The sequence below is a fragment of the Crinia signifera genome, chromosome 6, assembly GCF_055691185.1.
Source record: "Crinia signifera chromosome 6, ASM5569118v1, whole genome shotgun sequence".
NCBI lineage: Eukaryota > Metazoa > Chordata > Amphibia > Anura > Myobatrachidae > Crinia > Crinia signifera.
In genome coordinates this window covers 117645349-117672169 of record NC_139222.1, presented here as the reverse complement: position 1 = coordinate 117672169, position 26821 = coordinate 117645349, and the positions used below count along the sequence as shown (strand labels likewise).

The 26821-nt window shown below is 44.2% G+C and overlaps 1 protein-coding gene across 4 annotated transcripts in view; it reads left to right on the top strand.

The window, feature by feature from the left end:
- The window catches only part of TLK2 (tousled like kinase 2), a 72343-nt gene that overhangs the window by 31933 nt on the left and 13589 nt on the right, over nucleotides 1-26821 (top strand). For all 4 annotated transcript variants that reach the window (XM_083146925.1, XM_083146922.1, XM_083146923.1 and 1 more), the window contains 6 exons: nucleotides 1262-1372; nucleotides 2560-2696; nucleotides 4767-4919; nucleotides 7271-7337; nucleotides 7430-7527; nucleotides 16007-16088. In XM_083146925.1, coding sequence (XP_083003051.1) covers nucleotides 1262-1372; nucleotides 2560-2696; nucleotides 4767-4919; nucleotides 7271-7337; nucleotides 7430-7527; nucleotides 16007-16088 — 648 coding nt within the window. The remainder of the gene's footprint in view (nucleotides 1-1261; nucleotides 1373-2559; nucleotides 2697-4766; nucleotides 4920-7270; nucleotides 7338-7429; nucleotides 7528-16006; nucleotides 16089-26821) is intronic.

Here is a 26821-nt window from a genome sequence, read left to right as displayed (position 1 = left end):
CTTCTTGCGTACCATACTGTCAAGCTGCTCTCACAACAGCTCAATGAGTTGAGATCTGGTGACTGCGCTGGCCACTGCATTACAGACAGTACCAGCTGCCTGCTTCTTCCCTAAATCGTTTTTGTATAATTGGAGGTGTGCTTTGGGTCATTGTCCTATTGGTGGAGGAAATTTGCTCTTATCAAGCTCTTTCCACAGGGTAGGGTATGGCGTTGCAAAATGGAGTGATAGCCTTCCTTATTCAGAATCCCTTTTACCTTATACAAATCTCCCAATTTACCAAAGCAGCCCCAGACCATGACATTACCTCCACCATGCTTGTCAGATGACGTCATCCAGCATCTTTTTACTTGTTCTGCGTCTTTAATTTCATTTTTTTTATTCAGATTACATGTAATGATGATCAGGTTAAGCGTGGTTTTAGTTGGACACTTTTCAAGTTAGGAAGTATTTAAAAAGAATTCGGTCCCAGTTGTGATTATTTTCATACCTCACTTACATATCAATGTAGTGAGGATGAGTTTATCTGGGTTTCTTTATTTTACAGATGTTCCAAGTTGTCAGTCAGGCATACCTTACTCACATGTATATAACATGAATTAATCTTACCAAGGTATCTTTTTGGTGGTGTTCCGGTACTCACAGTTGAATTAATGATTTCAATCACATAGCAGTTTCTTTTTTTCCAGATTAATTTCAATTTTATTTGGATAAAATCCCATAATAAAAATGAATATAATGCCTTCATAAAGAGGAGATTTTGCTGAGAGTGAAGACGTTTTAGTTCTCGGGGGGACAGGCAGGCTTAATCACAGTACTATATCTAGTATTGTAGTAACTGATATTAATAAAAGCGTCCTACCTTCCCCTTCTGGACACTGCATCTCCGTGTTCCTCCAGCAAAAAAAGACTCCTGAGAATACAACAATACCTACAACCAACGCGTTTTGAGATGAAAATCTCTTTATCAAGGCATTCCTCTGTCCAATGTTTCTTTTTTACTCTGCCTAGAAGGCCAGCATCCCAGAGTCACCTCTTCTCTGTAGATGTTGACACTGGCGTATTGCGGGTACCATTTAATGAAGCTGCCAGTTGAGGACCTGTGAGAGGCATCTATTTCTCAAACTAGAGACTGTAATGTAGTTTTTTATTTTTCCGGTCTATATACTTGCTTTATTTTAGAGGTATCTTAATGATTAGCATTATTTATGTGTATCTTAAATAAGAGCATATATTTATTATCCGTATAACCTCTTTCCAGGTAAATTGCGACCTTCGGCGGCAAATGGATGAGCAAAAGAAAATGTTGGAAAAGTACAAAGAACGGTTAAATCGATGTGTAACGATGAGCAAGAAGTTGCTTATAGAAAAGGTAAGACTAACATTTTGCTGGTAAATCCAGCAGGTTCCCATCCTTGTCCTTTATGTTCTCCTCCTTAGGGGAAATCTGAAATTGTGTAATTCCTTTCTTTTATGTATTGTTTAAAGCAAAATCTTCATGAAATGATATAACTTTTCCAGTCCGTGCCATTGAAAAACTGTCACGCATTGGCAGAATAATTGCATTGGAATATAAAAATCAGTTTTGTGCAGGTTAACTGTAGATAAGATACTGTGGGGTAGATTTATTAAGCTCTGCGAAGTGATAAAGTGTCTGGTTTTTGTCACCGGCCATTCAGCTCCTACATGTCATTTTTCAAACCAAGCCTGTAACTTCACAGGTAGGAGCTGATTGACCAGTGATAAAAACCAGACACTTTATCACTTCGCCGAGCTTAATAAATCTACCCCTGTGTTCTGAATTCCCAGTCATACTCAAAAGGCAGACATTTTTGTAACCTAATTCAAATGTTTGTGCATCCTGATGAACATGCATAGCACCACCCCATTTTTTATGCATGTCCAGTAGTCCTCACTAATATTAGCACATACACCTACCTCAAGATGGATGTAAGAGATCCCTCTAAAAAGGTGTCGCCTCTGGGGAAAAAATGAAACTCAAAATAGTACACAATTGTAGTGCGAACACTGCTTGTGACACTGTTACAAGATCATTTTTCACCATTGAGAGAAATGATCAGTATCAGTCTGAATCACCCAAACCTACACAATGTTGCAAATATTCAGTATAGCTCATGCCTAGTAGAGCATATTAGGTCACGGCATGAGGTGGGGTGTGCAACTCAGTTAAGCTGTATGTATGCTTACATTAAGTGTGTGTGTGTAATGTAGTAATAAATATATATCCTAATATATATGTGTGTGTGTGTAATGTAGTAATAAATATATATCCTAATATATATGTGTGTGTGTGTGTAATGTAGTAATAAATATATATCCTAGTGTGTGTGTGTGTGTGTGTGTGTGTGTGTGTGTGTGTGTGTGTATGTATATGTAAGGAGAAATCCTGCTCCCAAGATGGCACCAGGGCGCAGTAATCAGTCGATGCCAGAGTGAGTGCCGGATATCAAGGATCTAAGCATCATTGCTTTAATGTTGTGTAAATATTGTATTGTTGGTAGTATTATAGAGATGTCACTATCCTGTACTTCGCTTCAGTCCAAACAGGAGAAGATGGCCTGTCGAGATAAAAGTATGCAGGATCGCCTGCGGCTTGGCCACTTCACTACTGTCCGTCATGGAGCCTCTTTTACTGAACAGTGGACTGATGGATATGCATTTCAGAACCTCATCAAGTAAGACAGAGCATTGTTTATTACTTTGGTTGAAGTTTGTTCTTCATCACATGATAACACTTGCACATAAGCTATATTCCTAGGATGTAAATTATGCCACATTTATAATATATTTGTAATACAGGTTCTGTTTTTGAGCAGTATTTGTTTACCTGATAAGTGCTTCCCTTTAATTGCCATACAGTGGCAGGTATTCAATGCGGCCGGCGAGGGTGTTAAACAGCGAGGATTGCAGAAAACCAGCGATCCTCGCTGTTTAACCCCCTCACCAGCCGCTCTCCCTATTCAGCTTTCTGGGGAAATCTGTGACGACAAAGATTCCCCCAAACAGCGAGACCCGCGGCTAATGCAGCGAACCCTCTGTATTTAGCCGCGAGTCTCGCTGCTTCTGGAGTCGCATACGCCAATTCTCCCTCACTCAAAAAAAACGGAGCGAGGGGGAATTGGCGTATGAGGGGGGTGCGTTGAATACTACAGGTTAGGTGGTGACAGCGAGCAGGAAGCCCTGCTCGTTGTCGCCACTCGCCCACGGCATTGAATACCTGCCAGTATGTCCAAATGGTTTTGTGAACTCCTTGTCCATGTAAAATCCTATATGAATTGAGGCAGTGGAATAAAGCTATGAAACGACAATATATCCTTTCTTAATAGATAATTGGGCTGTCATGTGCAGCCTGCTTGCTTACCCATATGGAGTATACCAAGTTCTAAAGTTTTGCAGCAGGGATTCTTTCAATTCATAATCACTTGATTGAACCTTGGCTGATGGTTTTGGGAAAATGTTTGCTCAAATGTCATTCTAGAAAAATACCATAAATGATACATCTGGTATCTGGAAAAGTAGTTGGGCAACAGCACGTGCGCTATGTGTGGTAAGTCTGTTATCCAAGTCACTGTTGCCAGCCGCCTTAATTGAATCATTCCATTCGATGTCCTTTACCAATGGGACGATTCCATGGCAAAGCGGTGTTACATGTAATAATACAGCTGATCGTTTCTAGAGTGCGCCTGATGCGAAGCTTCAGCCGCTCTATCCCGTGTGGACTTAGGTAAATATAAGACAGAACACACAAACCCAAACTTAAAATACTATTGAGTGCTGATCTGAGTGCTTACACCAAACTGCAGCTGGCTCAAAAAAGAGATTACCAAAACCCTTTGTGGTAGATCCAGCACACAAGAAAACAGCGCTGTTTGGAATAATAAAATAATCTGAAATGTATTTGAAACATACAATATTAATGAAGAAACAATACATTAAACCATGACATTCTATTCATAGGCTCAGACTTATTCCTACTAAGTGTCCTTAAATTAACTTGCATCAGGAAGTTAGTGGTCAATATTGCATGCAATCATTTGTAAATACTCCTTTGAAATATTTGTTAGTTTACATTAGTATATAGAACTCCATAGAGGTTCTGGTATACACCTATCCCAAAGGGTAATACATTCTCAGTCCCCACTGTTATGCAAAGATGTTGAACTGAATTCAGTATGGTTTATACTTTGAATTATTTAACAGTAGTAGGTATAGTTCCAAATCCAAGACTCCAGTGGGGTTCTCCGGCTGCTGGTGCAGTCCTATAATGCGGCCCTGTCCAAGAACTCCTCACTTGTTCCGGTCTCTGTACAGCCAATATGCGCTCTGCATTCAACGCGTTTCTCTGCCTACAATAGATTTCAGTAGCTTCTGAGGACTTAGATTTACTGGGTCACTGGAACTAGGTCCCCCACCCCCCGGGACCCTTTTCACTGAGCTGCAGCGCAGATTAAACTGGGTTCAAGTAACGTTTCTAAAATGGGTATTCGTCGCTCCATGCTATAGTTGATGATCATCAATCTGAGACCAGTTATTTTCAATCGCAAATATATCTATGCAACCTGCACAAACAAAGATTTACTAAATGAGCTTCTGAATACATACATGGTCAAATCTAAACTATAAAAATTAATAAAGGAATGAGGCATTTAGGGAAACACTTAAAACATAATTACAATTTTTCATTTGAAGTTGCGTAATCTGCCCACAGCATTTATGAAGAATGAACTTTTTTTCCCTTTGTTCAGGCAACAGGAACGAATAAATTCCCAAAGGGAAGAGATTGAGCGACAACGGAAGTTACTGGCCAAGCGGAAGCCTCCAGCTATGGGGCAAGCTCCACCAGCTAACAATGAGCAAAAACAGCGTAAAAACAAGACCAACGGTGCAGAGAATGAAACGTAAGGGCAAATATATCGTTCATATAAAATAAAACCTGAAAATGGATAAAGAAACCTTTTTATGACAGGCATGTACAAATATTTTATCTATATTCAAACCACTCTAGATCCTTCTGTAAACATTATTATGAGCTAAAGAGTATATGCAAACACCCACTTAAAGGTGCTGGGTGTTTACAGCTCTTTACATAAATCATTTCTGCCATATACAGTTGCATCCTCATACAAATAGCCTTAATACACCATGCAGTGCCCAGTCATGTGCAACTCTGCTGGTGTCAACAGTCTAAAGGTCCATAGACGCTGGGCGTTTTTGCCCAGCGTGTATGGACAGTGATGATGGGAAAAATGTCTGTGCTGAAAATCGCTCAGTGCAAACACACTAGGAGACTTGCCTATTTTAGCAATTTTTACTGGGGTGGATGACTTTCCATAGCATGATGCTGTGGAAAGCTGTCCACCACGTCGCTCGTCTGCTGGTAATACCAGCAGATAAGCGGCGCGGCCATCCATTATGTGGAAGCTTGCATCAGCGTTCACTGCTGTGGAAGCTTGCATCAGCGTTCACCACTGCCCTGTACACACTGGCCGGCTTTGAAGCTGAGAAGCCCAAACGTCAAATCTGTGTGTATGGGCCTTTAGTTTCCGGAAAATGCATCTTGCATCTAGTTGCAATGTCAACCGACTAGGAATTATGACACTTGTCAATTATGGAATGGAACAGAATTTGTATTGGGAAACTAAACTTGCCCCCACGACATTGTAGCACCTGGTGTTCAGATTCTGAGACTCATGCGCACATAGCTATAAAAGTGTTGTATATCAAATTAATCCGCACCAGGTCTCACACTGTGTGTCCTACTCATATTGCGCTGCGACAAAGTTTAATTTTTGGCAAGAAACGCTTAGAGGTCTGTTTGGCCTGACTTCAGCAAAAACGTATGAGGACACATACTGTTTTTACACATGTTGGCAGGATGTAATCCAGTCACTCATTCCTTTAATCACTACACTTTAAAACACTTATGTGTATTTGCCTTTACATCATGTTAACCAGTAGCAAGAGATGGTTATGGTGTATAAAGGGGCGACTGTGGCCAAGTCAATAGGATGACATAGACAAAAGATCTATATGGAAATGGTTGACACGTTTAATAAAGTTACCATGAGTTTTGGTGGCTTTTTTTTTTTTGGGGGGGGGGGGGGGGTGGTGTTGGGTTTTTGTATATTTTATCACATGGACCCCAAAATAGTATACAGTATCCCCTCACATGGTGTCTTTCATCGCCATGCTTTGGACAAGGTGCCCTGCTTCTGCTGCTGTTACACACTTGTCGGCACACTTTACTGGTCCCATTCGGTGTACAGGTGGGTGGTACAGTATAAAAAAAACTCATGGCGACCTTTTCATGGTTTTCATTGTCATGTCAATCTAGACACTGTTGTCCTTTCAACTGGATACTGCATGGGATATGTTTGCTCAGCTCCGACTTCAAAAAGTCTGGCCTGTAAGACTTAAGCTGCCCATACATTGTAGATTTATCATAAGATCTGCCTGGTTGGAACAAAAACCTGGTAATATCTGGATGAGTTTTGTCAGTTTTCCTATATTTGAAACAAATGGTCAATGGTCATTTGATTTCATCCATAACCAGGTTTTTGTTCCAAACAGCCAGATCTGACAGTATATCGGAAGATAAGAAAAATAATGTGGAGCGCTAGAAACGGATCAATTGGATATTACAGAATTGATCCGTTTCTAGCGCTCCACATTATTTTTCTTTTCTTCACCCATACTGTTAAAGGTTGACACCCTTTAAGTTGGAGCAGCTAGACACCGCACCCCACAAGGCGCCTGTTCCTACTCTGAGTACCCCATCTCGAGTATACCACTTTTTTCCAGTATATCGGAAGATGTAAGCTCAATTTTAAGGCCCTCATACACTAATCCGACTTGTCCTAAGGGTTAATTTAATTTTGTTCTAAACTGCAGCATCTCCTCTACAGCCGCCACTAGCTGTAGCCCTAGTACTATTGCAAACCATATCTGCTTCAAAGGGATGTTATCCAGGACACCATTGGAGCTCAACTATGTTGCTATGTTCCTTAGGGCTACCAGGGGCAGAATTACTCTGGTGTAAACCCACCAAAGAGCTACCATTCTCTGCACTTGTATTGCATATATAAAAAGGCCCATAAAAATATGTACCATTGTTGGGTTCTGCTAGTTGCTTGGAAAATCCCTGCCTCAGGTCCAATCTATGGTCATAAATATATAGATAATTTTGTTCCAACTGAGAATTCATTGAATGTGCTATGAAGGTTACTAAGGTTTTTTTTTTCATATGCAGGCTAACCCTAGCAGAGTATCATGAACAGGAGGAGATATTCAAACTCCGATTAGGTCACCTTAAAAAAGTAAGAACCCAGTACCACTGTACTTTGCATTATTAATATTCTCTTTTGTTGGTGTCTAAATTGACATGGTGTCATTATTGCTTTTTCTTCAGGAAGAAGCAGAGATACAGGCAGAATTGGAAAGACTCGAAAGAGTAAGGAATTTGCACATTAGGGAATTAAAAAGAATACACAATGAAGATAACTCACAGTAAGTACATATATGGTATCATAACTTGTATAGTTATACAGAGATCTTTATTGCCAAGTTACCATTTCCCTTTGCACAGCTAATTGTTACTGTATTCACTAGTGTAAAAAAAAAAAAAAGGAGGGGACGCTTTTTATGTATTTATGCTAAAAATAACACTTAAAAGGTTTTCTAAATTCAATGCATTTTTTCTGCTGGTCTTGTATGTCCAAGGTGGTTTCCCTGAGTCATGCCCTAACATGTGAGTTGCCATGAAAAGAGAACACTTTTTAAATCCCTATGCAGTATTGAAGGTTGGTTAATTCTGTCCTGCATTGGCATGCATCCATATGAGTAGCATTAGTTTGAAGTAAAGGCACCATTTAAGATGACTTGAAGGCATGTAATCAATGTAGCAAAGCAATGAAGGCAAGTCAAATGGATTCAGGGGGAGAGTAATCAGTAGCAGTTACAAAGAAGTAATAATGACTCTGTATAGGTCAGGGGAAGGCAATTAATTTTTAATGGAGTCCGGATACTGTATCTCAAATTATTTTCATCGAGGTCCACAAAATCAATTATCTATAATGCACTAAACTAGTTTTGTATTTTGGTGCTGAAACTTATACTACATTCCTTTTAAAATGTAAGTATACGTTTCAGCACCAAAATTAAAATGTAAGGGCCGACAATGGTGAAACCGGAACTGCCCACTGACTCTGTTGCCCCAGACTGGTGTCTGTGAACACGTGCAGTTTCTAGTCTTCTCCTGTAACTGCCCCGGCTGTAAGGGTGAACTAGGTCTGCCCAGACTCCATTGCAGTTAGGTGTTACGGGAGACAACTTGTTCACTGAGGCAGACCGGGGGAAGGTATAACACAAGACTCTGCAGGGTACTAAGGTGGGACCACTTGCAGAAAATATACATAGTGTTGGTATGTACCCAAATGCAACAATGCACAACGGTGGTATATAAGTAAAATGCAAAGGTAACAATACCCAACGGTGGAATATAAGTAAATGTAACAATACAAAACGGTGGAATATAAATAAATATAACATCAATACAGAATAAACTGCGGGAGAACCCCTGACTTATCTGTGAGATGGTAGCCACAGAGGAAAGTCAGAGATCAGCAGCGCTGACAGGCAGGACTCCTGACAAGGCACAGCCTCGCTGGCACGGTGACACTGTAATGCTGGATACAGGATACAAACTGGCACTCTGGTAGCATGAATCCAAACAGGGAACACTCTGAGACAAGGCTGCATACATAACTATAACCGGCGCCGTGATAATGGAGCAAGCCCCTTAAAAATCAGTCACCCCGCCTACAGGTGTGCGTGACGTAAATTGCCCGCAGCTGTGCAGCCCGTGATCTGAATGGAAGCTCGGGGCGTTGCTTAGCAACGTCCCCGATGCTTCCCTTTGCTGCTTCCCCCTGAGCGGTGGAAGTTTGGGTCGTTGCCTAGCAACGTCCCAACACTTCCGCCCAGCACAGCTTGATGATCGCCGGGGACGCTGCTGTCCCTGCTCCAGCAGCAACGGAACTGTCAGGAGAGCAGGGGCACAGCGACGCCTACCCCGGCGCCTGTCCAAAAACTTGAGGCTTAAAACTTTAAAACAAGTCTGCACTGCTGAGTAGCTTGATTTCAGTCCATCTCATGTGCCTTTATATTTGTTTGCTGGGTCCTTGGGGCTCCTCCACGTTGCGGTGCACGGAGGACTGGGATGCACTCAGAGCCTCAGCCTCCACATCAGTCACTTCCTGGGATGCCGCGTCAGCCTGCTCACGTGACTCATGTAACCAATCGGTATATTACTGACACCATGGTGGAGGAAGGAAGATTGATGCGGTGGCCTCTCTGCATCTTTACAGCACGACTGCTATGCTACTCTAGCGCTGTGGCACTAATCTATATTCTAGAGAGGGTCCGGTTTCCTGTACTTCGCGGTCCGGAGTTGGACCGCCAGTTGCCTATATACCTACCGTTGGTATAGGTCATTGGTACGTCCTCATCTGGAATACTGTGATTACTTCTGAAGGCCATATCTTCAGAAGGATATAAATACATTAGAGACTACAAAGAAAGGCAATGAAAATGGTAACTACAAAATGTACCAGGAAAGACTAAAAGATCTTCAATAATGTAAGGTTTGGCGCAGAGAAGGGAATAGAGCGACAGCTTTCAAATGTTTCTAGAGTTTTAAAAAGGTACAGGTGGGGAGGCATTCTTCAAAGGAAGCAAAACATTGGAAAGCGAGGACACATGCTGAAACTAGAAGGTATATTGAAAGGAAACTTAAGGAATAATGACAGAGGTGGTAGAGGCCAAGACAGTACAGCAGTTTAAACATGCTTGGAATAGCCAGAAGCATATCCTTACGAAGTAGTAAGGATCAAATAGGGTTGAGGTTCATATGAGACTTTGAGTGTATGAAATATATTTATTTTGTTTGATTATTCTGAAGAGAAAATTTCCATGTACTGTATTATTGAATTTTTCTCTTTCAATGGTCCTGGTGACACAGCTTCACATTGGGATGTAGGAGGGTCCGCAGGAGCCAGGCACCTATCCTAAAGCTTTTGGAGGGTAGGCTCCTCCCCTACTGCATCCCAGATTCCTCAGTTCGTGTTAGGTGCCCACTGGAGTGGGTGCTATTCTAAAGGGCTGCTGGAGCAGCCGAAGGAGTAGAGTTAGTTAGGGTTTTTATTATTTTATTAACTTCTACACTAGCTAGGTAGGCACAGTGTGAGGATTCTCATTAGTGAATCCTCACACTGCTAGCGCAGCAGGAGCTGACAGAAACGAGTCCTGTCAGCTCACTGTGCACGAGGGAGACGCTGTCTGGCCTCCCTGTGCAGCGCTTACAGCTTCTTTTAAGAAGCTGCCTGGGCTCCGGAGCGCTCTGAAACCGGCTTCACGCTAGGTGGGGATCATGGGGGACAGGCGCTCCGTGATGGCGGCGGCCATTTTCTGCGGAGCTTACACACTGAGCTCCTATACTGAGAGGACAGCAGTGTTGTTACAGGCATGTTCCGAGTGGTCCCCAGCTGAGGGGGAGATACTGGAACGAGGAGATCCTACAATGGGAGCGGCTGTCTGGGGGTAGTTGGCGCCAAAAGTCACAGACCCCGCAGCAGCAGGGACTTGGTCCCTTCCCTCACTCTGTTTTTGGCGCCATTCAGAACGCTTGCAGCGGAGCTGAGCTGGCTTACTGATCCTGACAGAGTGATTGGATTTCCTGGGCTTCGCTTTCCCCATTCTGAAGACTACAGAAAGCTAAGTGGCTGAGTACACTGTATATAATGTATGTACATTTAATGCTGTGACTGTGTTATTGAGAACATCATGTCTGAGCAACAGTCTGTGGTTTTGGGGGAGGGAGCCTTTAATGCAATGAGCGCTTGCAGTGGTTGTACACTGAAATTTGTCCCTAAGGGGGGCTTTTGTATTTTATGCGCTGCTGTGAAACCCATGGGGAGTGAACCCCAGAGGGTAGTGCATCGGACCTTGCGAGGGTTAAGTCCCTGAGACAGGTCGGAAAATGCTTTGGTGCATTACTGGACAGGCAGAGTGATGGCTGGTAATTTCCCTAGACCAGGGCCATTCTCTCAGCAGTCCGGCCAGCTCTTTGCCTCGGACCCAGACAGATCCTGACTTATACAAGTCATGCAGGATACTGCTATGGGAATCAGCAGGTTTAAATTACTTGTTTGACAAGCTTTATGGTTACTCTGGGGGGACCCCTAAAAGGTCTGATTCAGTGCCATTATTAGCTGCTGATGAGGAGGGAGAGTACACAGACATACCCTGGGTTCAGGGTGATGTTTCTGAAGAGTCCTCACCCTCAGGGGTGGAGGATTTGATTACTGCTGTAAACAGGCATTGAATTTGTCTGTGGAGTAAAAAAAAAAAAAAAAAACTCCTGCTAAGGTTGTTTTTAAGAGACAGCGTGAGGGAAATGATATCTCTCTGCAGACAAGGGTTTACAAGATTTATTGGAAAACCCCTGATATCTCTCTGCAGACAAGGGTTTACAAGATTTATTGGAAAACCCCTGACAAAAGGCTTTAGATGCCAAAATAGATGGTTAAGCCTGTATCCCATGCCTGAGGATCATGCAGACCTCTGGGAGAAAGTTCCAGTGGTAGAGGCTTCTGTGGTATACTTGTCAAAAACCAACTGTGCTACCAGTGCAAGCCTTCAAGCAAGCAAGTCCTCTGATTGGCTTCAGTCTGGGTCTCTAAGGCCAGGATTGGTGGGTCAGTGACCTGTGCTCTAGTTGACATACTGTCTTTTGTGTGTTGTTACTAGGCAGAGAAGTATAATGCTGCTGCAGAAATGTGATTCAGGCTGAGCAGGAAGCTCTCAAAATGGCTGCCAGAGTTTCCTCAGTGTTTGGAATGCCAGGAGAGTGCTCTGGCTTATAGCTTGGAAGGCAGATAACAAGTCTAAAAAGGCTTAGAGGCATTTGCTTTTAAAGGAAAGCTGTTATTGGTTTACAACTGGAAGAGATTAATAAGCAGGCCACAGGGAAAAAAAAAAAAAAAAGCACTTTCCTGCCTACCCCTGCAGCCAAAGCAGACATCAAGGTTTTCTGCTTTCAGGCCATCCTTTCGGCCCTCCCCTAGAGGAGGTGCGTCCTTTTGAGGACAGTCTTTTAAGGGATAGTCTCAGTCCTCCAGGGGCAAGGCCCCAAAGTCAAAATTTGGTTCTTTTTATAAGAAACCATAGGAGAGGAAAAATCCTCCGCATACTGCCAGGGGTTTTGCCCGGCGGTGTTTAAGGAGGGGGGACGTCTGTCACTGTTCAGAGACGCAGGGGCACTGTTAAGACCGGAACGCTTGGGTTAGAAATATAACCCAGGGTTAAAAGATTCCCTTCAAAGTTCTTCCACCGAGAAGGTTCATTCCTACACCACTGCCAAAGGAGGCTCGGCTCCGTACAGCTCTCTTGGGAGCGGCTCATTCTCTTTTAGAGAAGGGTGTGGTAGTCCCGGTCCCCAGAGCGGAGGGAAAAAAGGCTTTTATTTCACTCTGTTTTTGGTGCCCAAACCAGACGGGTCTTTCAGCTGATCCTAAACTTAAAGCTTTTTGTGGGTAGACCATTTCAAAATAGAGTCTCTACGGTCTGTGCTGCTAAGCCGGGACCAGGGAGAATTTTTAGCGTCCATGAAGGTCCAGGACGCATACTTGCAGGTTCCTATCCACCCGGAACTATTGGGGTGTGCAATAGGAGACCTTCTCCTGTAATTACAGGCGTTGCCTTTTGGTCTGGCCACAGCGTCAAGGGTATTCACCAAATAATGTCAGAAATGGCGGATGTGCTTCGACTGACGGAAATCATGGTTATTCCATTTTTGGACGACCTGCGGTTTAAAGCGGAGTCAGCAGACAAGTGAAGAGTCACTTGGCAGAAACCATCAGGTTTTGCAGATTCACGGCTGGCTTTTAAATTTACAAAAATCTCAATCGGTGCCGTCACAGAGACTCCAATTCTTGGGGATTGGTCTGGATACCCAGTTGCATTGGGTGTTTCTACCAGAGGCATAGGCCAGGGATCTGGCTGCCTTGGTACAGGAGATCCTAGGGTCTCAGAGCACAGCAGTATGGGGGTGACTCAAACCGCTGGGGAAGATGATGGCGTCTTTCGAGACGTTACAGTTCACCAGGTTCCACTCTAGAGTGTCCCAGCGGACAGGGAACTCTCAGACCATGAGGTCAGAACAAATGGTGTTGTTTTCAGAAACTCGATCCTTCCTAAAATGGTGGATGGAGGTGGATTCCCTTCGGGGGAGTCGGTCCCTGCAGTCCTGGAGCTGGGTGGTAGTCACTACCGACGTCAGTCTCAGAGGCTGAGGGGCAGTTGTCGTGGACCTGCGTCTGCAGGGCTTGTGCACTTTAGAGCAGAAAGACTGATACTTTACAGTCTGCCTTACTGATCAACATCTTGGAACTGAGGGCTGTGTGGAAGAGGTTTTCTCTGGCGGGAGAAAAGATTACAAGAGCTCCCTTTTAGGCATTCAGACCGACAACGTCACAGCTGTGGCGTATCTGAATCACCAGGGAGGCACACACAGCAATCTGGCCATGTGGGAGGTGTCCCGAATCTTCTTGTGGGCGGAACAGAATGTTCTAGCATTATCAGCAATCTTCATACCAGGAGTGGAGAATATAGAGGCCGACTTCCTGAGCAGGGAGAAACTGATGGAAGGAAAATGGAGGCTGAATCCACAAGTATTCCACTAGATTACAATAAGGGGGAATCCCCGGATAGGGACCTGAAGGCATACAGGTTCATCCATCAGGTACCCAGGTTGTATGACAGGACGTGGGATCCACTGGCAGAAGCAGTGGATGCCATGACTATCCCCTGGGAGGGGAATCTTCTTTATGATTTAACGCCAGTTCCAATGCTGGCAAGAGAGTTGAAAACAATACAGGCCCAGACAATTCCAGTAATTTTAGTGGCTCCAGATTGGCCAGGGAGATCCTGGTACTCGAGGCTTCAGAGATTCTCTGTGGACTCGTGGCGTCTACCTCTGAGGTCAGACCTTCTAAAACAAGGACCGTTCAACCAGCTGGATTCAGCTCGATTAATTTTGACGGTCTGGCTGTTGAAAACGCCATTTTGAGGAATATAGGATTCTCAAAGGCGGTGGTTAACGCAATGAGGAAAGCCAGAAAGTCAGTGTCTTCTGTAAATTATTTTGGGGCCTGGAAGACCTATATATGGTGGTGTGTAAGACAGAGGTCACGCACATCGAGATTTAAAATGGCTAAATTGTTGGAGTTTTTTACAGGAGGGCCTTTCCTCTGGGTTAGGCCTTCAGTCACTCAGAGTACATATCTCGACCGTGTCAATTTTTCTTTCCAAAGAAGGATTGCGTTAGAACCAGAAGTACAGACCTTCCTGCAGGGGGTTTATCTATTGAAACCTCCCTACAACCAACCAGTAGCGCCAGGGGAATTATCTCTGGTTCTGGAGTACCTTAAAGAGGCGCCTTTTGAGCCGTTAAGGTCGGTTGACCTTAGTTTCCTTTCAGGGAAGCTGGTATTTTTGTTGGCGGGGGCGTCAAGAAAAAAAAAAAAAAAAAAAAAATATCGGAGTTGATTACTTTGTTCTTCAAGTCTTCCTCCCTTATATGTCACGATGATAGGGCTGCCTTTCGGACAGTACCCCTAGATTTTTACCAAAAGTAGTCTCTGCTTTTCATCTAAATCAGGAGATTGTTCTGCCTGTGTTTCAACCCTCAGAGGGTTGTTAGGAAAAGGGACAAATTAAGGAATTTGGATGTTGTGCGCGTCTTGCGCGTTTATGTGGACAGAGTTAAGAGTGTCAGAAAGACTGATACTTTACTGGTTTGTATGACATACACAAACTTAGTTGGCCTGCTTCTAAGCAGACCATTGCTAGGTGGTTGCGCTCTGTTATTGCGTTGGCATATACTAAAGTTGGTAGGCCTGTACCGGCCAGGATTAATGCGCATACCACCAGGTCGGTTGCCACCTCTTGGGCGGTTCGACATGGGGCAACAGCTGAGCAGGTTTGCAGGGCTGCCACTTGGTCTTCTGTTCATACTTTTGCCAAATTCGATAGGTTCCGTGAGTTCGCGTCGGTGGACGCATCATTCGGGCAAGCAGTGATGAAAACTGCAGACCTGAGCGTACCCACCCAAAAGGACCGGCTCTGGAACGTCCCAATGTGAAGCTGTGTCACCAGGACCATTGAAAGAGAAAAAGGGATTTTTGTAAGAACTTACCGTTCGAATCCCTTTCTCTGATATGGTCCTGGTGACACAGCGATCCCTCCCTTACGCTCAGTAAGTATGCCAGTGTTCATGATGTTTCATGTTATAATTGGTTGAAAAGTTAAATTTAAAATTGTGCATATAATATGTGCAGGTGTTTGTACTGAGTTAATGTATTCCAGTGGCTTTGAAAGATTGAACTGAGGAATCTGGGATGCAGTAGGGGAGGAGCCTACCCTCCAAAAGCTTTAGGATAGGTGCCTGGCTCCTGCGGACCCTCCTACATCCCAATGTGAAGCTGTGTCACCAGGACCATATCAGAGAAAGGGATTCGAACGGTAAGTTCTTACAAAAATCCCTTTTTTAATTTGCCTCCTAGCAATGAAGAGGGTTTTTGGATTAATCGGGAATGGCTCATTAGGTCAACCACTTGTTTTTGGGGTGTACATTTTTAACTTTAAGCACATGTACAGCATCCCGTCACATGGCTTGCCCTGTGCCTTGCTCTGATACCGTATGAAATAGTTATAAAAATTAGAACAATTGTGGAAAATTCATGCAGTCTATTCTCTTGTTGACCATGTCAACTTAATGCTTGTTAAACAATAGTGGTTGACCTATTGACTGTCAACCAAATGACTCACATCCTAAAGTCTGGCTATCCGTTTAATCAGCAAGTGTCCTGTGGAGCCAGTATGATTATTTTTCATTTGTTTTAGTAAATTTCTTGTTACTGTGTTATAGATTTAAAGACCACCCAACGCTAAATGACAGATATCTATTGCTTCACCTTTTGGGCAGAGGTGGCTTCAGTGAAGTGTATAAGGTAAGACTAATCATAAGGCATAGATTTACTTTGAGCTCTGCTTGTTGGACTTTTTTTTTTGCATGACTCAATGTGGTTCAGTATCCCTTATCCAAAATGGTGGGGACCAGAAGAATTTTGGATAACTAATTTTTCCATATTTTGACATTTGAATTTGGTATCTTGAATTTATATTGTATAAACACATTAAATATACACAAATATATTTTATTAGTGCATGAAACAAAGTTTGTGTACTATCTCAGGCACTGAATTTGAATGCCAAGCAATAATTTTCTTGCACATATTTAGTGCCAGTTACATATAATTTACCCAGTAGTGCCAGTTACAGATGTCCCCAGTAGTTTTTTTTAGCAAAAAAACATATTTTCGAGACTATGGTTTTCAGAATAATTGGCATCATGAATATTTGGATAAGGGATACTCAACCTGTATTTTTACAGCACATATATTGTGTCTTGCAAATGTTTTCCTGTGGTGTTGTTTTCTTTATTCTAAACAAGAAGTAGTAGGGTTTCACATAGATTAGGGATGAAGACCCCACAATGGTCTATAGGGCAGTGGTTCCCAAACTTTTTTTGAATCACGGCACCCTAGAGCTGGGATAGCCAACCCTAGTCCTGGAGAGCTACCAACAGTGCATGTTTTGCAGGTCTCCTCACAGAATCACAAGTGAGCTAATTAGCTCCACCTGTGGATCTTTTAAAATGTGTCAGTGATTAATGAGTGCAGCAGCTAGGTTGTCTGGAAAATGTGAACCGTTGGTAGCTCTCGAGGGCTAGGGTTGGCTACCACTGCCCTAGAGCATCAAAATATTTTCAAGGCACCCCGAGAACAAATGCTTCTTATAGAGAAATTCAGAAAAGAAAATATTAAATTAAGTGCATTGTTTTTATAGGTCACAGTTATCTGGTGAGGGACAGGATTTGCTTCTGTTTGTCCACATATATTATGATTGGCAGCCACAAGCACTGGTTTTGCCTGGTACGTTGACCAAAAATAATATGAATTGATCCTGGTCCACCAACCCAAGGCACCCTTGCAAGTGTCCTGAGGCACCTCACGATGCCTAGGCACACGGTTTGGGAACCACTGGTCTAGGGGCTGGGCCAAGTATGTATAGTAATGGAGGAATCCAATAGTCTTTTTGACACCCAAACTTAATGGGCGCCCACTGGAGCAATTCAATTGTGTGCAGAAAGGGCCAACAGACTTGGTTCACTGAAGGTTCAAGTTTTACAGTTTCAGCTTTTATTTGACTTAACCTGCCCCAGTTGCTGAAATACCATTATACAATTTTTTTTTTACATGTACAGCCTCCATGGAACCTCATTTGGTGAACACTTTACAGCACCCTCACTTTGAAACCTTCAATAGAGAGCGTTATTCTTTTGGCTATTACATCAGCTAGGAGATCTGCATGGTCTGTCTTGTAGGTCTCCTTTACTAAGAGGCCTCTCTTTATTCTTTGAATGTGATAGCAATGAAATACCTCTGTGATTTTCATAAAAGCAATTGGCCAGTTTCTTAGAATTTCTTTGCCAGTTGTGTTACTTTCACCGTAACTCATGCTTACAGTGGAGCTCGGTAATCTGCTACTGAATATTTGTAGATTAGTCAAGAACAGCAAAGGAGCCAATAACCAAACGGTTCTGTAGGACTGCCCCCTAGTCGTCTATTCTTGATTTCGCCAGATTCTGTAGATTTCAAGTTTGTACCCAAATGTTTTATTGGGATACATAAGATATCCCAGCGGTCAGGATAACAAAAGACCGACCTCTGCTTCCTGAACAGGTTTTCAGAAAAGTCAGTTACAAATACACTTTGAGACTTCTGAGTGAGCTTCAGGACTCCTAGGTATAACTATTTCTCCTGGCAGAAGGGGAAGGAAAGATAGACAATCAGTAGGTTGACACAAAAAGGTTGACACCAGTACAATGCTGACATCTGCCGACTTGGACCCCCAATTAGTGTAGTTCATACCATTTCAGCTTCGGGCTTGGTGCCTTGCTCCACTACCACTGGGCTCGGCACAGTTAATTGTTCCCAATTACAGTCCATGTGGATGTTAAAGTGTGAAACATTCCAAAAATAAAAGTGTAAAACTCGTCTCCACCTTTTGCTTGTTGACCTTTTGTCAATATTAGGAATGTGGTTGGACCCGCACAGACAAAGACAATATTTGGGTATTAATTTGGAGTAACCAATATAGTAGACTATCGGTAGTTAATTCTAATAGTCGCTGATTGGTGGTGTGCCCCAAAATTCAGTATATTAACTGAGTAGAGGGTTTTCTTTGCTTGAGAGAAGCAAAACAGAGAAAGAAAAAGCTTTGTGGGCGCACTATTATTGTTGTAAATTTGATATTAATTTAAAACTTTAAATTTTATTCAGATCTTTTAAGATAAAGTAACAAGAGCTGTTACATAGAAGGAGAGAAAGAGAAACAATTTTTTAAAGAGAAAAATCTATAAAATGTGGTGTGATTAGCTCTAAATTGCTTTTCACACATTACTCTCCATTCAGCGCATCACTTCCTTGTCATCATTGGTATATATACACAATGTGATTTTAGGCGAAAATGAATGGTTTGTATCCCTTAAATGAATTGGTTCAGATTACCTTTCGGGATATCAGTTGCCCCAGCAAAAGAGCTTTGGTATTTATAGCTTGTATTGTTAATGCAGTAGGCGTATCCAGTGCAATTCTTAGGGAATGTAATTGCCCAATTTTTGGATACCACACCAGTATTTCTTCAGGGGTCTCCCTCATAAATACTAAACTGGCCCTTCACTGCTTTGCTTCCAAGTTCGGGAAGTTTTTGGGCAGTACCAGTGAGGTATGGTGGTATAATTAGGGCCAAATTTTGTCAATTTGTCAATATTACCTTTTGCTTGTCCACATAGACACTGTAGACCAGTGTTTCCTCTGCCTCCGCCATGGCAGCCATCAAGAATGGGTATCTCCCTGCTGGGTAGTGCTTTGGAAAGGAAAAAAAGACCTCTGGCTCCTATAAGAAGGCTCCTCCTCCGAACACCAGTGTCTTTTTTTCCTTTCCGGGTAGTGCAGTGCATGTGGACACCAGCTCACCTGGTAGAGACTGTCGCTCCCTGCAGCAGCTCTGGCTTCATGCAGAGGAGGAAGGAGTGTAAACTCCGTAAATGCCGAATGCGGGCCCCATGGGGTAGCTATGCGGCGACGTCCGGGGGGAAGTATGCGGTGGTCAGACGCTGATGTGGCCGGCATGCTTCCTCTGTCCTGGCTCTGTGCTAAGGGCGGGCGCCGAGTAGTGCGCGCGGCGTGTACACAGTGGAAGCGCGTCATTAGGGCGCGACTTCCGGTACGCGTCAGGTCTTAGGGAGCCGGCGTTGTGTCACGCTGGTCTGAGGTCTCGGCGGCACGGCAAGTGGCGGCTAGCAGACCGGGCGTGTGGCAGCGCGGTGAGGCTTACTAGTGTACTTTCCGCTGTTTTGTACTAAGGAGGTAAGTTACAAAGGCCGGTTCTCGGCAGCGCAGTTGTGCTTAGCAATGGTATACTTAAGGTATTGGGGTTAGCAGTGCTAAATTGGATGGTGTGTATTATTTCAGAAGCGCACTACTCATAATGGAGGAAGACAGACAGTCTGGGGCGAAAACAGGGTGAGCAGCATATGGTGTAGGGTGTCCACAGGGTGTTATGTGTTGTAGTGACGGTAGTGACTGGTGATGATTTATTTTAGGTCAGAATCTAGTAAGGACAAAGGGAAAAGCAAGCAGAAAAAAGTGGTGCTCAGCAAATGTACAGCATGTGATAAAACGCTGCCGGATAAGCATATAGGAACTATATGTGAAGGATGTAAAGCGTCTCAGATGTTTTCCCCGGCTCAAATGTCAAGCTTAGTACAGATGCTAAAAACAGCCCTGGCTGATACTTTTGCACCTAAGGAGGATTCAGCTAAGACGCCCATCAAGCGGAAAAGTTTTGTGTTGAATGAGGATACTGATTTGCCGGGTCAGTCGGCCGGACCTAGTACGCTTGGAGGGGGTTTGGATGATGAAGAGGAAGAGGATACAGGTCTAGACAGATCTGATTCAGACTTTAATGCCGACATGGTCGACAACCTGCTGGTCCGGATTTATAAGGCATTGGATATTGAGGACAAGCAGGAGGATGTGAGCTTGCAGGAGATGCTTTTTAAAGATAAAAAGCAGAAAACTAAAACTTTTCCCCTGTCCCAAACTCTGAGGGACATAATAGAAGAGGAATGGAAGCAGCCGGATAAAAGAGTGGCTATTCCGGGGAAGGTTAACAAGATGTACCCTTTCGACAAGGCGCAGGTGCTCTCGTGGGAGGAGGCACCGAAGATAGATGCAGCAGTGGCAAGGCTGTCAAAAAAGACGACATTGCCACTAGAAGAGGCCAACGCTTTTAAGGATCCAATGGATCGTAAAATTGAATTGGGCCTAAGAAAGCAACATCTAATCTCAGGGGCTTCTCTTAAAGCAGCATCAGCAATGGCGGTAACTTCCAGGATAGTAAGAGGCTGGTGTCAGCAACTCGAGGGAGACATTTTGGATGAACTAGCAAGTTCTGAACTGTTAAAAGTGGTCCAGGATGTGCAGCTGGCAGTGGAATTCATCTGTGAAGCGTCTATGGACGCGGTAAGATTGTCAGCCAGAGCAGGGGCCGCGACAGCGGCAACAAGAAGGGCCCTATGGTTGAAACCATGGGCAGCGGACGTGCAGTCCAAGAATAAACTCCTGTCCATGCCGTTTCAAGGGGACTACTTGTTCGGCAAACAATTGGACGAGCTTGTGGCTAAAATATCAGGAGGGAAGTCGGTTTGGCTTCCTCAAGATAAAGGGGGTAGACGAATTCCCCCAGCCAAGTTCGGGAGATTTCAGCCTCAAGACTACAGAGAGTCACGGGCTTATAGACCAGGTAGACCCTATAGAAGGGGATCCTGGGTATCACGGGGCAATTTTCGGGCCCAAAGAAATCGAGACAAATTCTCCTCCAAGAAGGAGTCACAGTGACGTCAGGTCACAAACAGTAGGGGCCAGGTTGCTGAAATTTGCAAGCGTCTGGTCCAGGACCACTGGGGACAAGTGGGTCCAAGAGATAATTTCCTCCGGGTACAAAGTGGAGTTCAACAGAGTTCCCGGAGAGTTTTTTGTTCAGTCTCCAATTCCCAAGAACAGGGAAGAGAGAAAAGCCTTAGTGGCAAGTTTGCAAGAAATGCTGGAACAGGAAGTAATCAGCATTGTGCCAGAAGGGCAAGAATTTCGGGGATGTTTCTCCCGCTTCTTTGTTGTAAAGAAAGCAACAGGAGGATTTCGTACCATTCTAGATCTGAGGCGACTCAATCAGTTCATAGAGGTGAAATCTTTCAAAATGGACAGTATCAAGTCAGTAATTCTGGATTTAAGTCGGGAAGACTTTATGACGTCAATAGACCTCAAAGACGCCTATTTGCATGTCCCAATCTGCATAAGCCATCGAAAATATCTGAGGTTCAGGCTGATGGGCAAGAGTTACCAGTTCAACGCCCTACCATTCGGGCTAGCAACATCCCCAAGAACTTTTTCCAAGGTGCTAGTTGTGTTGATAGCCGCACTAAGACAGACAGGAATAAGATTATTTCCTTACCTCGACGACATTCTAATAGTCGCAGATTCCGAGGAGAAAGCCCAGGAACACACAGACAGAGTGGTGCAGTGTCTGGTGGAACACGGATGGCTGGTGAATTACAGGAAAAGCCAACTGACCCCCACTCAAGAAATAACATACTTGGGAGTGGTGATAAATACAAAGGAGCAGAAAATCTCTTTAACAGAGGTCAGAAGAGAAAAACTAATTCACCAAGTAAAAAACCTAAGAAGAAAACGCACTGCATCCTCACGAGACTACATGGAAGTGCTAGGCCTCATGGCATCAGCAATAGAGGTAGTTCCTTGGGCAAGATTCCATACAAGAAAACTGCAGAGCTGCTTCCTTTTACAGTGGAACAAAAACTCAAAAGACTTGTCCCAAAAAGTAATCCTGTCAACAAGGGCCAGACAAGACTTGGATTGGTGGACAGCAGAAAGCAGGCTAACAGCAGGAAGATATTTTGGCATAAGGCCACAGGTGACGCTGACCACGGACGCCAGCGAAGTAGGCTGGGGAGCTACCTGCAATTATCAGGTGACTCAAGGAAGGTGGCAACAAGACTGGAAAGAAGCTCACTCCAATCTGCGAGAAATGGAGGCAGTGGTCAGAGCCTGCAGGTGGTTCCAGAACCAACTACAAGGTGCAGAACTAATCGTGAGGACCGACAACCAGGTGGTAGTGGCCTATGTGAATCGACAAGGAGGCACACGAAGCAGAGCATTGATGGAGGTGGCCACCAAACTGTTCGAGTGGGCAGAAACCTGGGTGTTAAGCATCACGGCAGTTTACTTGGCGGGGAAGGAAAACGTGGTGGCAGATCAGTTAAGCAGGGTGGAATGTCTGCCAGGAGAATGGGGTCTCAACCAAAAGGTCTTCGAAGAGCTGGTGCAAAGGTGGGGATGCCCCCAGGTAGACCTTATGGCAACGTCGGTAAACAAAAAAGTAACCAGATTTTTTGCCAGGTTCTGGGAGCCGCTGGCAGAACAAATAGACGCCCTGTCGGTGCCCTGGGACGTAGAGAGGGCCTATGTTTTTCCCCCGATACCAATAATTCAGAAATTACTAAAGAAACTGCAGAGGGAGAAGATCGAGGTAATAGCGATCCTACCATACTGGCCTCGCAGAGCGTGGTTCAATACAGTCCAGAAATTGGCGATAGACGATCCGTGGAGGTTACCCTCGACCAAGGACCTACTGGTACAGGGAGAAGTATGCAAGGAACAACCGGAATCGTGGAAACTGACGGCTTGGCTGCTGAAGTCAGGAGTCTGAAAGCTAAAGGCTTCAGTGAAGGAGTAGTGGAAACCTTGCTGAAAGCAAGAAAGCCGGTAACCATGAAGATATACTATAGGGTTTGGAAGAAGTACGCGTATTGGGCGAAGGAGAATAAGAAAAATCCTCGCAGTGTGGTCACCATACTGTCTTTTTTGCAAGAAGGTTTAAGAATGAATCTCTCCCCGAGTACTCTGAAAGTACAGGTCTCAGCAATATCATGCATATTGGATTGGGACATAGCTAGGAATAGATATGTACAAAGATTCATGCAAGCGGTAAGAAGAATTAAACCGAGGGTAAGAAGTCCGGTACCTTCGTGGGACTTGAATCTAGTACTGGGGGTACTAACAGAAGCTCCGTTTGAACCACTACAAGAAGTAGCCTTAAAATTTCTGTCGTGGAAAGTATTATTTCTAGTGGCCATGACCTCAGCTCGTAGAATTTCAGAACTCCAAGCATTATGGATAAAAGAGCCATATTTCAGAATGTATACGGATAAAGTAGTCTTAAGGACAAACCCGCTGTTTGTGCCAAAGGTGGCATCAGAGTTTCATATCAACCAAGAGATCATATTGCCCACGTTCTGTGCAAATCCGGCGAACAGCAAAGAAAGCAGGTTACATTGTCTGGATTTGGTCAGAGCCCTGTCCATTTACAAGCAAAGGACGGCCGAATTCCGTAAAACAGACAACCTATTTGTATTATCAGAGGGAGAAAGAAAGGGGCAAAGAGCCTCTAAACAGACTTTATCAAGGTGGATTAAAAGCTGTGTTCGACAAGCATATGTCATAAGACAACAAGAGCCACCAGAAGGTTTTAAAGCACACTCAACGCGGTCAATGGCGTCATCATGGGCAGAGAAGGGATCTGCATCACTAACAGAAATTTGCAAAGCCGCAGGGTGGTCCTCAGCGCACACGTTTACACAGCATTACAGAGTAGACGTCTGGTCTTCCGCAGATGCTAAGTTTGGGAGGAAGATCCTGAGCGCAGCAGTGGATTGAAAATGAAGAAACGTTTTTTTGAATTAGACATTATAGGGCCGGTGGCCTATTCCTAAGTTATACGTGAGTATACCCTCCCTATGAAATACAGTACTGCTTGGGTACGACCCATTCTTGATGGCTGCCATGGCGGAGGCAGAGGAAATACCAGATTATTACCTGGTAATGGGTTTTCCTCTACTCCGCCATGGCAGCGGTATTTCCCTCCCTTGAGTGAACGCTCAGGATAAGGGGGGGTGTATGTGGAATAATGATGTTCGTTTGTTTTAAAGCTGAAGAATATAAGACACTGGTGTTCGGAGGAGGAGCCTTCTTATAGGAGCCAGAGGTCTTTTTTTCCTTTCCAAAGCACTACCCAGCAGGGAGATACCCATTCTTGATGGCTGCCATGGCGGAGTAGAGGAAAACCCATTACCAGGTAATAATCTGGTATTTTTCAACACTAGTGTGCCTTGAGCTGTTCTCAAGTGTGCCCCCAGATCTAGAGACGCCCTAACCAGTTTACAGCCACCACCAGTTCAACTGTTATTTACTGGTCTCTTCTTCTCATGTAAAGTGCCAATGTATTTTAAATGTTACCTGTGGGGACCAGTGTGATTGTTTTTTATATGGGGGCAAATAGGTTTTTTTTTTTTTTTTGTGGAGGCCAATGTGTTTTGCCCTGTGGGAATCTCATGGTATGCCTTGGCAATTTTAAAATCCTATTAGTGTGCCGCAATGTTAAAAAGGTTGAAAATCACTGCTGTAGACCCATCAACTGTATACCCTCCTGGCTCTGCTACTTAGCCATGGTCATCCAGCTACAGATCCATCTGGAGGGTATTCGCAGGCAGGGGCCACAATGGAGGTCCGGTTTCTCCTAAGTTGGGTAGTGTCCTCTTCCGGCGCTTGTCTTTTGGATCCTAGTTATCACTGGGGCTTGCCACAGGCTGCCAAGACACCGTTGCTGTGTGTGTGTGTGTGTGTATGTATGAGAGCATGGAGTTCCCCTGGTTGGCGTTGTAGCAGTACAGAGGACGTTCATGCTCATATGCATCTTCCTCATTTGAATATTGTGGGTTAATCGCTGGTTGACCTTAGAGCAGTGGTAGCCAAATCCAGTCCTCGAGAGCTACCAACAGTTCACATTTTCCAGACAACCTGAGTGCACAGTTGCACTCATTGCTCACTAACACATTTTAAAAGATCCACAGTTGGAGCTTATTTCTTCACTTGTGAATCGTTGAGGAGATCTGGAAAACATTAACTGTTGGTAGCTCTCGAGGACTGGAGTTGGCTACCTCAGCCTTAAGGTGCCCATACACGTACCAATTATCCGGTACTTTTTGTGCTAAAATAGCATCGTTGTGCATGCGATGCTATTTTATCACAAAAAGTACCGGGTAATCGGTACGTGTATGGGCACCTTTAGAGTTATTCATGGTGTACCTCGTAGTTTCAATCTAGCCATGGCAGATAGTCTATGCCTCTTCCTCTGTCTTAAGGCCTGTGCTTCCACCTGAATCTGGCCTGCCTCGCTTTTTGAGTGCAAAGGGTTATTTGTATAATGCTTGATGCCCTAAAGCCATATTCGACAAGGATTTGGCTCAGTGTTTGGTGAACATTCTTTGCACTGTTTCCCCAAGGTCTTTCTGGCTCTATCAAATCTTTCCTTTTCTACAGGCCAGTTTGGATTTGGGCCTCTGCCCTCATCCTTGCAGGTAGTTTTCTTACTGGACGTACAAGCCTCTTTTCACAGCATCCTTCGTGTCCATCCATTGTTTGTTCTCTTGGTTGCTCCATGTCATTGGTCTTTTGTGCTTTCCAGTTCACTCCTTTTGAGCATAGGGTGGACATCTGTCTACTTATTTAGAAGTCGGTTTTCTTACTTGCCATAGCCTCTTCTCGGAGAGTGTCTGACTTGTATTAGTTACCTTAGATCTCACCCTTTCTGATTTTTCATACAGATCAGGCAGTCCATAGGACTTGCTTGGGTTACTTATTCAAGGTGGGGTTTTTGTTTTGCAGCAAATGAGAGAGTGTCATCTTTCATTGCTATGAATACTGTGCTGGAAGAGACCTTTTCCTTGATGTGGTTAGGGCTATCTGAACTTTGAAAAGAACAGGGATGTCGGCGCATTCTTTGTCCTGTATGATCACAAGCGGCGCTGGCCAGGTAGCTACGCTTGACTATCCACCATGTTTGCTCTGCGGTGGCTTCCCCTTCCCCTGCCCCTGCCATGGTGATGTCTCATTTCAATTTCCTGTTATGTACGGAACAATAAAGTTTATTTTTTATAAAGTATAAAGTAGCTATGAAACACGTTGGTGGTTGTGCTCACAATCTCCACCTCTCAATCAAAGACAGAGTGGACAGAGGTGGTCAGAGTATGACACCATTGGGCAACTTCTTCAATGGCAGTTAACTGCTAGAGCCGAAACAAGAAACCTCTGTTAGGTCTTTGAAGACTGATGTTAACAGTACTCATGCGTTTTAAAAAAGGTGTAGGGGGGTATTCAATGTGGGGGTCACGGCAGTCGAGCTTGCTGGATTCAATGTCCCGCCTGCTGGGGAGCGAGAAGGGGGCGTGGCCGTGAGTTGCGGCCGGATAGAGGCGAGCTGCAGTCGCTGCTCGTCACTTTCCGCCTGTTCTCGGCAGAACGAGCCTGACAGCTTGTGATGTCGGGCTCATTCTGCCGAGATACCCTGCTCAATGCTGTCGGGGAAGACAGCATTGAATAGGGCCTGACGGGAGATGCTCACCGGTGATTGAATATCCCCATTTATCTTTTGCTCCTGTATGATGCCCAGAAGTGATGATGTTTGACTTTCAAGTACAATA